Source organism: Euwallacea fornicatus, chromosome 29, assembly GCF_040115645.1.
Source record: "Euwallacea fornicatus isolate EFF26 chromosome 29, ASM4011564v1, whole genome shotgun sequence".
NCBI classification, from domain to species: domain Eukaryota; kingdom Metazoa; phylum Arthropoda; class Insecta; order Coleoptera; family Curculionidae; genus Euwallacea; species Euwallacea fornicatus.
In genome coordinates, this window is record NC_089569.1 from 755,326 (window position 1) to 770,732 (window position 15,407).

At 37.6% G+C, this 15,407-nt stretch overlaps 1 protein-coding gene across 3 annotated transcripts in view; it reads right to left on the reverse strand.

Moving 5' to 3' along the window:
• Positions 1-15,407, reverse strand: part of LOC136347682 (lachesin-like) — a 210,315-nt gene that overhangs the window by 34,547 nt on the left and 160,361 nt on the right. Inside the window, exons 1-2 of one of the 3 annotated variants that reach the window (XM_066297905.1) lie at positions 9,608-9,803; positions 352-559 (exon numbers count right to left, since the gene is read on the reverse strand). In XM_066297905.1, the coding sequence (XP_066154002.1) occupies positions 352-559; positions 9,608-9,640 (241 nt within the window). In that variant the 5' untranslated portion in view covers positions 9,641-9,803. Of the gene's footprint in view, positions 1-351; positions 560-9,589; positions 9,804-15,407 lie in introns of those variants that run through there. The other 2 variants (XM_066297904.1, XM_066297903.1) reach the window with 2 other exon arrangements.

The following is a 15,407-nucleotide window of genomic DNA, read 5'->3' on the forward strand; positions in this document are numbered from 1 at the left end:
AAAATCCTGTAAAACGTACTATGAACATTAGAACACTACCAGGAACGGTTCGAAAATTATACAAAAATTAGAAAATACAATTTTAAATTTTTATTATTTCAGAAAATCGTAACAACTGTTGTTAGATTCTGTGCTTTCGGCTCTCGTAGATTGGGGAACTTTAACGAATTTCTTATAAAACCTCTAATTAACAATTAGTTAATTAATTAATTAACAGTAGCTATCCGTCGATTTAGACCCCTGTGAAGAGAGACACGGTGTACAAGTTAATGTCTCCAACATGTTGTGAAACCGCACTTCACAGATGTGATAGCAACGGGAAAATCATCAATAATGCTCGAATAAACTTACCGAATACGTCCAAGCACCCTGCAGCAATTTTCATCACTGGGGTGTTTATTTGACACATATAACATCCACGATCTGTTTCTTTGAGTTGTCGGATGCGAAGCTGCCAAGTGCTGAGGTTGTCATGAGTGACAGCTATTCGACTATTGTGTGTCACTACTTTTGAATGAAGGCTAAGAACGGTTTGGTCTTCTGCACGTACCCAGGCGACCTGAAATAAGTAGAATCTCAACCTGCATCAAAAACTACGTTCCGTGAGGGTAATAGTAAGTAAGTACCGCTTAAGGGTTGTGTTAAGTGAAAGCAGGGCCTGTGTCGGAATCTCAGAAGTCATAGGAAGTTTGGTTAATTGAGGAAAATGTAAGTATACGCGATATCTGATCGTTTTCGTTAAACGCCTAAACAATATTGGATTTTACCCCTTCTCATAATTGTTCTTATCAGACTAAATTTTCTGCAGGAAAATGGATAAGCAATCCAAATGAAGTTAGAAGATCGAAAAACAGGATAATCCCGGTTTACAGAGCTTAGGGAAAGAAGAGGTGTGTCATACAACCCAAGATTATGTCATTTCGCCTTAATTAAATTTTAAAGGCGCGCTATGTATAATTTAGAACAAGACTGCTTCGCCTTTTCTGAAGCACTCACTCGTCAGTTAAGTTTGGGCTATATTGTCGTCACTCTCAGCAGTCCACAATTAACGCGTTCTGAAAGCCCATACAGTACCTTCTTACGCAATTAGTCGACCAAGGCATAAATTATTTGTAGGTAAAACATTGAATTTCCACGGTATATCGAACCAACATTATTGTGACCTGTACGTACTTACTTTTCCCGGCACGTATAAATGAGGGCCAGTGCTTCCCTGCTTTCCTCTTCATTGTTCACTTTTGTAAACATTAAGCTAAATAAAATATAAGAAGAGTCAAACGATTCTATGCAATACTAGCGATAAGGAACTCGGAAAATGGACCTAAAATTTCAAAATATGCGACATCACCAAGTGCATTTCATGTTTAAATAAGTATCTTTGTTTACATGTCGGGAGGTATGCAAATTTTCCACAGTGTTGCCTTAAAACTTAAGTACCCTTCAGCTATTCTTTCCTTAAGGTAATTACATATAAAATGGGCATTAATGTCCTAATGACGTCACTTTTTCATCAGAGATGCGCCATTCGCGCCGGCGCGACTAATTGCCTGGGAAACAGGCAGCGATACCCTTATTACGTCATTTCGTCGTTAGACATGCATGGTGCGCCGTCGCAATCGTTGCACATGTGAGTCGTAAGATGTGATGGTGACGTCACCCCGTCAGATTTTCGCTTTGAAACGGTAAAACTGCAAAAAATAATGCTACTTTCATTGTTACCAAATCATTGTAACGTGTTACATTTTTTTAACTAATACACATTGACGAGTTGTCTACATGTAATGAAAAGTGAGATGAAAAGGCGTCGTTCTGGGTATTTTATTTCAAATAATGAAATAAAATTAGGGAGTAAGGAGCCATTATCTTAATGAAATGTGGGATCGCGTACACCTGATGTGTTGCGAGAGGATTCGAGGATAAACAAACATTAATTTCCAGTTATTCCACATATATTCTAAATGTGTATTTAGTATCAGATTAGAGCAAACATCGGATCTGAAGCCAGATTCTTGACGTATCGATTCGATTTGGACTGCCATTTTACTATATCAACTTTAACGGCCTAATTAATTCAAAAGGCAGAAACGTTGACTAAGCGGCTGTTAGAACGGTTACCAAACGAGAAAAATATGTTTACGATTATTGATGAATATACAGGATGTTCCATTAACAAAATTTTACGCTAAAATAACATATTTTTCTTTTTTTTTTCAAATTCGACATTTTTTTTATAGAATTTTAATTTAGGTGAGTTTAGTTCATCACTAATTCTTCAGCCCTCTTCAAATAAACTCTGCGCATAATGAGTCATATATATATATATATATATATATATATATATACAGGGTGAGTCGGGAGGATCGTGCCAAACTTCAGGAGCGTGTTGTACATGGAAAATAAATGTAAAAAAACTCAAATGTTGTTATCCGATTTTCGTTTGTTTACAAGTTATAGCGTAAATAAAAATTTTTAACTAGGATTCTATTTACCATAAACGTACCTTTCCTGGAAGTTGGATTGGTCGTGGTGGCCCTATTAGTTGGCCTCCAAGGTCTCCAGACCTCACACCACTAGACTATTGTTTGTGGGGTTGGTTTAAAACTGAAGTGTACAGAGTAAAAGTGGACACTCGAGATGCACTAATTCAACGCATTAGAAATGCTGCAGCTGCCATTAAAGGAAGACATGAAATAATCAGGAGCGCAACGAATGCTCTTCATAGACGAAGCCGAAAATGTTTAGAAGTTAATCGCAATATTGTTGAACATTTACTATGATATCCAAACGTTAATTTATGGAATTTCTTATGAAATTTATAAATTTTTTAAATTTTATGTTATTATTTTATTTACGCTATGACTTGTAAACAAACGAAAATCGGATAACAACATTTGAGTTTTTTAACGTTTATTTTTCATGTACAACACGCTCCTGAAGTTTGGCATGATCCTCCCGACTCACCCTGTATATATAATTGATGAGATGACGTTGTACATGTTCTTACTTGCGTAGGTTAAGGCTTTCGTAGCACGTAAAAATTATGTAGAGATTACGTGGTTATCTGGCATACCCAGTATCTTACTTGCCATGGAGAAATATTTGTTATAGCACTAATTCTGTTGAATAAAATATTAAATTTTTTTTTCCATAAAAACACTCTCGTCTGATTTGATTACAAAGTGCTTTTTATGACACAGTTATGCAGCCATAAAGTGAGACGGTACAGTTCTAGCTTGATAAAGTAGGTGCATTTATAATCCTATTATATCAACCAGAACACGTATTTCTCGTTGGTGTTAAAGCTATTAGAGAAAATTTTATTAAACCTCATCTTCTTTAAATGTTTTAATAAACCTTTTATATGTTTTGGAAAAATTTAACGTTTAAATCAGGCCAATAAAAACTTCCACCTGCTCGTATTCGAATAACAATGAACAGGAAGCTCAAATAATTCCTGTGAGGTTCCTGTAAAAATCTTCGTAAGTTTCCTTTGTATTTAATAGGTTCTTGGGTACCATAAACCGAGCTCTCCGATAAGACCTGAGATTACATATATACTTCCAGGACAAATAAGTATTATACTAATGACCTACTACTAATGTTTGGGCAGGATCGAACGCAATTAATGTGATGATAATAGATGAGAACAGATTATACCTTTGTTGAGTTAGTAGGAGCTCTAACTGATAATTAAGCAGATTAACAGTAATGGACATGAACCCTTTATGCATCCGCTTTACAACTTCATTAATAAATCAAATATTGTATTAAGAGTATTGCCTGCAGAGTCCGGGTCAATTTCTACACCATGAGTAAACAAGGCAGGAAACGGCTGTTAAATAGAAACTCCAGACACGAGGAAAACTTTTTCCGCTCTGGCAATCGTAGCAACAATTTATAATTTTTCTTCGGCGGCAGGTTTGGGATCGCGATAAATATCGAGAACAATATATTTCCTAATCACAGCAAAATCGGGCCAAAACACAATATCGGCGATACCATTAATCTTATAACGGGCCTTTTTCACCTCTTTATGTACAAGCAAAAGAAAAATTGAAAACATAACAGCCCGAAACAAGAAAGGGACCTTGTTCGCGATCCATCAATTCATTCTGGGTTTTATTGTGAAAATTGGCGCAATTTGTTTCAAGACTGCGTTCTTTTTGTTTCTGGATAAATCAGCAGTAGATAAATATTTTAGCCTGGAAAGGTGTGCAGAAATAAATTTTGCAACGGGAAAACGTTTTGTGGTAGTTACTTTTAGTGAAAGATTCCCATTAGGACCTAAGTGTACAGGCATAATTTATCCCGTGGCTAAAATATTTTTGGTAATTTCCCCCATGAGGCACGTAACACTAATTACCCCAACATATTATAACCTTTGTATATAGTTTCACCCAATTACCGTACGGCCGATTAAAGCTTAATAGTGGCATTGTATGGTTCACAGCTATTTTCATATCTGGAATTAATGAAAAGTGCATTTTCGGCTATTATGTAACTTAATAACGCACAGGTTAATCAATCAACGGGTGTAATGCGAGGGCTGAGCAAGCGATCATGACACGCAACGGTTTTGCTTTGTATCGCTATGATTCAACTTTGTGTATGGTATTTAAGTGATTAGTACATTAATATATTGCACATCATATGGAAAAGGGTCGGAATCTGCCCTATCAACAACTGACAAAATTTGGCAACTCCAAGTTATAAAGCGCATGCCCTGTCATATACTAGGTCGTGTAGTATGAAATGAGTAGAATCTCGAAATGCCACGTTCAACTGCGAACAACTTCACTCTAAATCTACAGGGTGAGTCGGGAGGATCGTGCCAAACTTCAGGAGCGTGTTGCACATGAAAAATAAATGTAAAAAAACTCAAATGTTGTTATCCGATTTTCGTTTGTTTATAAGTTATAGCGTAAATAAAATTAAAACATAAAATTAAAAAAATTTATAAATTTCATAAGAAATTCCATAAATGAACGTTTGGATATCATAGTAAATGTTCAACAATATTGCCATTAACTTCTAAACATTTTCGGCTTCGTCTATGAAGAGCATTCGTTGCGCTCCTGATTGTTTCATGTCTTCCTTTAATGGCAGCTGCAGCATTTCTAATGCGTTGAATTAGTGCATCTTGAGTGTCCACTTTTATTCTGTACAGTTCAGTTTTAAACCAACCCCACAAACAATAGTCTAGCGGTGTGAGGTCTGGAGACCTTGGAGGCCAACTAATAGGGCCACCACGACCAATCCAACGTCCAGGAAAGGTACGTTTATGGTAAATAGAATCCTAGTTAAAAAATTTTATTTACGCTATAACTTGTAAACAAACGAAAATCGGATAACAACATTTGAATTTTTTTACATTTATTTTTCATGTACAACACGCTCCTGAAGTTTGGCACGATCCTCCCGACTCACCCTGTATATTTGGACTTGACTTTTTTATGTGGAAAAGACACATTCTTCCTCTTTCGATCGGAGTTTAAAGCGTTAAGAATTATTTAAAACTTTTATTTTTATAAAAATTTTTGTGCAGCCATGCAAAATAGTGAAATTCGTGCGTTAATGAGATATGAGTTCCACCGTGGAACCACAACAGCTCGGACGGCTCGCAATATTAATGATGTGTTTGGTGCTGAAGTCACTTCACAGCAAACAGTATCTCGTTGGTTCATGAAATTTCGTTCTGGCAATTTTGACCTAACAAATGAACCACGTGGACGACCTGAAACTCAAGTGGATAACGATCATCTGAAAGCCGTGGTGGAAGCGAATCCACGTCAAAGTCTGTTCGAATTTTCGTTAATATTCAGTGTAACCAAAAAAACAATGTTGACTCATTTGGCTGAAATTGGTGAGGTGAAAGAGCTGGACAAGTGGGTACCGCATGAGTTGAGCGACATACGGAAAGGACGACGTCTCGAAGCTTGTGTTTCTTTGTTGTGCCGGTATAATAACGATCCATTTTTGAATCGGATTGTTGCTTGTGATGAGAAATGGATCCTACATGACAATACCAGACGTTCATCGCAGTGGTTGGATCAAGATCAACTACCAAAACATTGTGCGAAAAAAATCTTCATCAAAAGAAGCTTATGGTGTCCGTTTGGTGGTCCAACGCAGGTGTCATCCATCGCAGCTTCATGAAACCTGGTGAATCGACTACGGCTGATGTCTACTGCCGACAACTGACCGAAACGATGAGGCAACTGACGGTTAAGCAGTCAAGATTAGTCAATCGAAGCGCACCGCTATTGTTGCATTCGGCCACAGACCGCACAAGTCACCTTGGCCAAGCTACAGAAGTTGGAATTGGAAACTCTTCGTCATCCACCGTATTCGCCCGACTTAGCACCCACTGATTACCACTTCTTTCAAAATTTGGATAACTTCTTGGTAGGGAAAATATTCAACTCCGACGAGGCTGTCAAAGCTGTCTTCCACGAGTTTATCGACTCCCGGCCTGCGGGCTTTTACAGCAGGGGAATCAATGAACTTCCCGTTAAATGGCAGAAGTGTATTGATAAGGGTGGTGCATATTTCGATTGACAATAAAAACATTCCATATGGAAAAAAAATGACTAAAGTTTCAATTCAATTCTACTCATTTCATACTACACGACCTAATACTTGGGCAGAAATTTCAAGTGATATCACAACTCTTTCCAAATCCAAAGGGAGCCCGGGGGACCTACTCCCGAACTATAGGGGTGGAAGGATTTTTCACTGCACCCGTCTACGCGTATGGCATCAAATGGAACGCTACATGCCTGCATCCACCGCGAAGCACCCATTGGTAAATCACATATGATGACACATAAGAGAACCTACTTGTCCTGAAAATTTCGATAAGAAAGGTTACTTCTCAGATTCCATCAAATTCTCTCATTAGGGCAGCTACGATATATTAATTTCTGCATATGTAAATTTCGTTAAGATGCAAATTTGCAATCAATGACATTCGCACTCGTTTTGCAGTTAGAATGCTGGAACAGCGATAAGGTGCACTATTTTAGTATTTTCATTATCTTTCAGGGACGTCCATGAGTTGTAAAATGCCGTTCAAATTGCGTTTGTCGTGTGTGCAAATGCTCAATAATTGTCCTGTCCGAAGATTGAGATTTTAGGCGATGCGCTAATAATAGAAAATACTTGAAATTCGAAATGAAGTGGGTACAATCATTTTTCCAATTTATCAATGCTTTCAACTACGCCCCTGAGCTTTGATATTTCCCGATTGATTTTGGTATCGTATAATGACGTTCAGTTTTTTTTTCAAAATAAAGCCACTTGAAGGGGTCTACATGTCTCGCTGAGACCCATTTGAAGTTCTAAATTAAGCTAAGGTCCGGCTATTCCATACGTTACTGTTACACACAGCGATGCATACATTAATAGTTATTTATTTTACGTAAAACTAGCACAAAGAGACCGAAGTTGTTGCTGCAACGATGTTCGCTGCTACGAGGCCATAAAGGAAGGTGAGGCAGTAAATTTCCCTTTTTCGCCAAGGAATGAACAAAATTCGTTTTTTTCGATTCGTACCGGTTATTCCGCCTTTTCACGGTTAAGAAATTGAGCGATCGAGTCAAAAATCAACAACGACATAAAACATTAGGTTATAGAATGTGAATTTTAATGTCTAGGCAGTGAAATGGTTCCTTTATAGGCTCGGCGTTAATAGTCAAAGTCGTTACATCTAAAGGACGCCGTTTCGTCCAATTGGACAAATAAAAAAATGGGGCTTAGGTTTTGAACAAAAAAATTCTTAATGGCAACACCGATTTCTTCAGGTAAAACATTAACGCAGCAAGAAATCACATCCCGTGCCCACATGCAACAGTTTTTGACATAATAATCAAACCGCGAGTCACGAAAAATCTTTTCAAGTGACGGTAATATTCAATAATGGAACTACCGAGCACGCGCACTAGAAAATAATTATGTTAAAACTCATTTATTTCGATTCGAAAGTTAAAAATTGATTCCCAATTAATAATTTATTGTCTGCTAGTCATTATTTAACGCCGTATTCCATACGCAGGGAGAAGGCAATAAATAGGTTTTAATGCAGCTATTTGCCAATGCGCATGCTTGGTGATTTTATTGGTGAAAAATACTGTTTCCTAAAAACCACCTGTTATTAACATGTTCTAGAATTTTGATGGTGGTAAAGTGGTAAATGAAATATATCGTAAGGGTCTAAAGTTGTTGCCATAAATCGAGACTAAAGACCTTTAATTAAATGGTTTAGAGAGAATCGGACTATCTTTATGTGTTCTCGATACACGGAGGATTTTGAAAACTAACAGCTTTCAATTCATAATTGCAACTGGACTATCACGTAATTTAACGCAAAACTTAAAACAATTCGTTGTTGACTTCTTACATGGAGCCCAGTGACGTACTCAATTTACTTTGTAAGAATTTTGGTTTGTCATTAAACTTATTTGCTTTATACAGGGCTCTATGCAAATAAGCTTAGACCATTAAATTGACCACAAACAATCTAAAATATGTCTTGTAAAGGTAGTGCCACTTTGGAAATTACCCTTCTCATAATACACAATACACGAGCCTATACAAATACTGTACAGTCTTGGGTACTCTAGTTGGAGTTAAAATAAACATCTGTGATGATTAAACCTTGTTCGTGATAGTAGTTGACTCACCTGTAAGAGAACGAAAGAAAAGAGCTCTGAGTGCATCACTAGGTGACCGATCAACGATGCAAAGTTCATTTTCGTTACACTATAGCGATCTAGCACAAGCCAATGAGATCCGAATCGCAATGTCCATCTTTAGAGCTGAAAGGAAGCTGTAATATTGAAAAGATGGACGCACGGGTCGATAAATAACTGGGAAAGTATTGATGGGCTTTTTCCAAAAATGAAGTACGGCATCTGTATTAAATTTAGCTGTTGTAGGTGAATCTCCAAAGCAAATTAAGCTGGAATTTTAGATATGACTTGCTTTTTTTTTTTTTTTAAATCATGTTAAGACTGCACCACCGCCGTATTTTTTTTTATCTACAGGTTTACCATATTTTCTCTTATTTATCTCAATACGAATTTTGGGCCAGAATTAAATTCGTGCTAAAATTCTCTGCAACTTTCCTAATTTAAAGCAGGTATTACACTGACAATTAATTCACGGATTTATCCGCGGAGTCGGTTCGTGAATTAATTCACGTATGTAAAATCCCTTTTACTTGTCGGTGTAAAAGGGGTTTTACATTACCTTTACTATGAATTAATTCACGAAGAAATTCACGAAGTTATTTTTCCGTGAATTCGCGACTGATAACATAAAAAAGTTTTGATGTAACGGCGAGAATGTTTGTTTATTTTAACGGTAGTTGGTGGAAGCGGCAATAATCAGAAATTTCCCATCCCAGTTCACGAATATTCAGATCCGCGCAAACTAACAAACTTTCTGAAGAAATTCATGAATTAATTGTCGGTGAAATTCCGGCTTAAGCATTGTTGTATTATAGCTACGATAAAAAGATACAGGAATGTTGATAAGTAACCTAAATCTTAAGCGCAGGGAATGCAACTTTCATTTTTAGTTGTTTTACCTGCAAATAATATCTCACCATTACGTTGGGATGGGCGCCATCTATTTCCATGAACGTGCGGTACCTCAAAGGCTCGAAGTGACTATCATCCTGCAGGCCTTTAGTTAATTTTAGTCTTCAAGTCATGAGCTTTTCGGAAAAATATACCTTTCCGCTACCAACATTTTAAAGCTGAGAAAAGCACATTTTTCTGACAACCTCATGCCTTAAAGACTAAAGCAACCGCAACTCTAACTAATGTTCGAGGTGATAGTTTTCGCGTGACCGAGAACAAGGAGAATACACACTTCTATTGTACTTTTCAACTAATGAACGTCGTTTATATCATTATACATACATTATTTCCGAGACAGAATCATTAATTCATTTACACCCGTTATATTTTAGTAAAAGCCCATCTCATAATAATGCATTCTTTGACACGTTTTTGTTCAAGAAAAAAAAGTAATACGTTTTTGTGGTTTAATGCGGGTATTACAAACTGGAAAAAATAACACACAATATGACTATTTTTTAACAGAAGTCCAGTCACATTCATCCGTTTGAACGTTTTGTTTCAATGGGATGGTGCTGCACCACATGGTACTAAGAGAATAGCTAATTAATCCTCTTAAATATTTTCCGGTAGTCACTTGAAATGACGGAGACATACGGGGCTAGTCCCAGAAATGCCCGAGCTGACGCCCCCCTACTCGCCGGATTTGGCCTCCTCAGATTATTTTCTACTTTCAAACTTGAAAAAGTGGCTCGGCGGAAGGAGATTCGCCAATAATGAAACGGTGGAATCCGACGGTGATACCTACTTTGAAGTACTCCAAGCTTCATGCCCTCGACATACTAAAGAAGCCGCAGGATATCGCTTGAAAAAATTGGGCCAATTTCAAAGGAAACTATATCGAGAAATAATGTAATATTACAATTTTTTTTCTTCAAGTAGTAGGTCGGATGCTTTTGGGACTATCCCCTCACGTTGGCCGGCACGTTCAACAAATCTATCCCCATTAGATTATTATTGATGAGCATCTATAAAACGCCTCACTAATAAATCTGAACTCATCGATATTAATGAGCTGCGAAGGAAGATCATCACAATTTTTAGGACTAAAATAAGGAGTGACGTTCGGAGACCAACATAGAATTTAACGAGACGCATAGAGTTAGGCTTGAAAGTGGAGGCTGACCCCTTCGAGCACCCCTTATAATTTTCTTAACTCATTTGCGACATTTCTTGTTATTTCGAAGGCATCCTCTGCACAAACGGACCCAAGATCCCCATGGTCGAGCTCCAGGAACGAACGCCCCCCTATTTTATTTTGTTACCCGCTGCTCGAGCCGCCATTGTCCGTTGATCATATTGAGTGATAACAATTTGTCAGATTGTTCCTGAATGTACCAAAAGCAGTGCCAATCATATTTGTGCTGTCACGAGGTCCTTGATTTGAACGTACGTCGAAAAAATCAATCAATAGACACGTCGAAACCATTAGGAGAGCAAAATGAGCCTTTTTCACGAGCCGACAAAAAGCATTATCTCCCTGTTGACGCAGAGATAAGTTCTGCGTTGAAATAAGAAAAATCTGGGGTCGACAAAATATATCGTTCGTTCGGCAAATCACGGACCTGGTTTGGGGTACGTCCGGATGGACACAGATTCACCCTGACGTGCGAATTCCGTTGATGGATGGAATTGAGTTTTTCGGCTTTCCTCGAAGAGAAACGATGCGGAGGTCAAAGCTTTTAACATTTTTCACATTCAAGAAGATGGCAATTCATTATCTCAGAAAAGGATTTTCCGTTTTTGCAGTTACCAAACGTCCTGTCTAATAGCAAAACAACCTAACTTATTAACGAACCGGGGACGAAGTTAAATTTAACTCGTGAACGCGCGCCACTGTATAATCACGTTACGGGTTTTGTCGCCCCGGGCCATTGAGTTCGCGCTTGCACATATTGTCAACGGAACGATATTGCATTAACTTCTCTAATGGAAAATGTTCGAAGTTTTAGCTCATAAAAACAAACAAAATAAAGGCTCCATTGGCCGGGAACTCTATTCCGCTTCGGAATTGTTAGAAAGTAACAAATCGTTATTAGAGCGCGTATTTCTAAAACTGACCGGTGAATGTTCCGGCTTTGAGCTATTGGTTATCGCGACAAAATATGACCAATCTGATTTTTTCACTAGTGCGAAAATGGTAATTTTCTATTAAAAAAAAAATGTTGCATACAGAGGGTCGCATTAAAAAAAAAAGTAAATAAATCGCCACAAACCGTCTAATTGTTGTTTTACTTACAATCGCCATGGAAACTAATCTCGAATGAAACGTCATCGCTGATCGGTAGGAATCAAGTCGTGTCATATTTATGCGTTTCGGAATATGGAAAGTGCGTCATTAGTTGCGGAACATTTTACGTTTCCACGCGGCTCATGCACCTCATTTTCCGGCTTCTCCTCGGTGCATTCCCGTATTGTCAATGAAATCAGGAATATTTTTTACGTTCAACGTTCTTCCAGCAAATTAATCGTTCCCCTTCCTGTCCTGTGATCGATTTACCAATTTCCTAGCTGATCGGTAAAATAAATTTAAAAGAACAAACATCAAAGAGCTTTTAAAACGATACTCAACATTTCATACACCCCTAAAATTGCCTTATAACCTAACATCCACCGGGGCAAATTCAGGCCTAATTCGCGGATGTGATCCTGAATGGGATGCTCACCAGAAAGGGGAGAAGCGATTTGAATTCGCTCTTCTATTTTATTAAAAGTTAATAAAACTCCTGAAAGGGAATTTAGTGGGAGTTAACAGGTTATCGGAACTTGGGAAAATTGTGCTATTTGTGGGGATTATTGAACGAACATGAAAACCCTGCAATGCTGCAGTATGCTCAGTGAGTAATAAGTCATGATGAATTATGACATGGCGGATTCTAATCTAATTATACGTCTAATTTATTTTTAATAAAAATGCCACCGTGGTGCGAGAAATGAGACAGAAGGTGGATCATCGTAGTTCCCGGGGCTGACCTACCTTTTTTATTTAATTTGAGTTTACCTAATGCGAAAATAAGTACCTAGCGATTGCCATTAGTTCATTTCGTCTGATTATTGTGGATACCTGGACGAAACCGTGAAAAATCAGCATATTCTCTTATCGCTGCGCGCGCAGTTCATAGGTAATGAACCTACATATACAACGAAGGACGGAAAGTACGCATGGTATGAAATTTTTTTAACTTTGAATTTATCAGAAAGTTTTATTCTAGGTGAAAGTTTGTGCATTTCTGTGTTACAAAAATACAAATAAAATTATTTGTATTTTTTACACCTCTCCGAAACGAAGCTGGCATATTAAATAAATTTGCTCTATTTTCCCTACGAGGTACAATCACAAAAAATGCCGATAAAGTGGTTTACGGAATCGGAAGTTGGAACTTCGTTGCCGGGCTCATCTTTCAATTCTCAGCAACTTTTCGTAATGCGTGTTTCCTCTAAAATTAAATACACATAAAGGTGCTTTACTCATGAGCCGTTTTCGTGATTTTCGATTTTCCTCATGTGAAATGGGATATGAAAAGTTTGTCAACTGCATTTTGAGTTTGTATGAATGCACAAACTTTTACTAGGAATAAAATGTTCTTATAAATTCAAATTAAAAAAAAAATCCATATGATGCGTACTTTCTGCCGATCGCCGTACATAGAGAGTTTTCAGTGTCATTTTTAAGTCGTTGTCAAGGCAGTGTCGAGAAAGTCATGGAAAAAGTACTTTTTCGCAAATCGTGTCAACAAAGTACTTTTTGGCCAAAAAACTGATCTTAACCAAAACTGATGACCAAACGCATTGAGTTTGCATTGTGCCGGTGCATCACGAATATGTGATTACCGATATTTCATCAGCGAAAAATCAATCATCATATCTTTCAATGGGCTTTTTTCTACGGCGTGGTTGAGTTAGCTATCATTTATATCTGTTAAAATCGTTGCGTCCAAAGTGCTCAAAGCCAAATTCGATTTCTATTGCTTTATTTTGAAGTAAAGAAGGGGAAGTTTCGGTGAAAAAAAAAGGTGGACATGCTGTTAATGCAAGTTGAAATGCAGTTTAAATTGATCAAAAAAAATGTATCTGAACAGAACTCTTCTCAAAAAAAAAATTGCGAAGTGGGTTTCTTAAGACATATCAGAATTGATCCAGGAATTCCAAGGGCGTGCCCACGGGGCCGCTCAGTCCGAATTTCACGCAAAATTTTTGCACAGTTTTCATAATTGTTTGATACGCAGCAACCGAAAATACAACTGACGTTGCAATCAAAGAACCTCGAGATCGAAATTATATGTTTTATTAAAATCGGCAGTGGCGTTCCGCGGGGGAAGTTATAAGAAACTGTGAACTTTCCGAAAACATCCCGTATATCAGCAAATAATTTTGGCGAACGTCAAGGATAAAGTAGGCACCGAGGTAGATGGAAAGCAGCTGTAATAGCTGATTTTCATTTAATTCTCGAAGCTTACGGCTTACGACCTTCAGAGGTCTTGAAGCTACGTGAAACAAATAGCGCCTGAAATATTTAGGAAACTAATTCAGACCGAATTACAAATTAAAATCAAGAACATTTATTTCAGGGTAAAAGCCCCCTAAATTCGATTAAACATTTGAGTTAGTTAAGAACCAGGAAATATTTGCGAGAAGATTATGCAAAAGGGCGAGATTTTATTTGCTGCCCATGAATAATTCCCCGCTTAATCTCGACATTGAGGATTTATGAATCAAATTTATTAGTACCCTTAAGTCGACACGTATAATTTTTGTTTTCGGATGACAGACCTTTTTTAGTTGAGATATTGTCGTTGAATTGATATAAAAGACCTTCGGATATAAGTAAAATTTTCTGTGGCTCCAAAACAGCTCCTTCATCGGTAACATGTACACAGAAAGCCTTTCAGAATTTTCAATGGCTTTCGGACTTGCATGCACAATATAATAATAATTTAGCCCCAGATTTAGCCTTTCTGAAGTGTTTGATTTATGGTTCCTCGTGCTAGGTCACGCGCTGGCAATTTCTTGTTTACCATTAGAAATTGATTGCGTATCCAGACTTTGGTAGATTAGCCTTGTTTTTATCTCGAATTAGTTTCCCGCTTCTACGTCGAGATAAACTGTCGATTTCCACAGAAAAACTTCTCTAATTCTCACTTGAGATTTCCGCAGGCGGAAATCCTAAGTCGGCATAATTGTTCTTTCTTAACGTCCGGAAACTTTCAATAAATCAAACAACAATGAAAAACCGGCTGCAAAGCATAATGAAGCCATTAAAAGTAATTTAAACAATTAATTCTCGCTGGTAAACAAGATCTTAAGGAACCCAGACTTTTACCGACGTTCATAAATCAAATACGTGCCGCAAACTTTGGAGCAGGTTTAAACTCACTTTTCGAAGTTTATGATGTTTTTCAATGTAATGTAGTGAAAAGTTGACTGTGATTAAGTGGTTCGAGTTTAAATAGTTCTTTATAACATCGGATTAGTCTCGTAACTAAGTTGGGATGACCAGAAGAAAAGTTTGATTATGCAGCTAAGTTAAATAGTTTTTCAATTTTTAATCCGTTACTTGAAGTACAAACCAGCTAACATTCAGTTCATCGCAGGATTTACCATCGCGTCACCTAACGTTTAGATTGCCCACTTTCGATCATCGGACATGTGACTGTACCGCTACTCATTAACTCTGCCCATTACTTTCCGGCAAATGGACTGCTACGCGAAGTGCCATGGAATGGCCACCAGATTCACCGGATCCGACACCTCTCGATTCTCCCC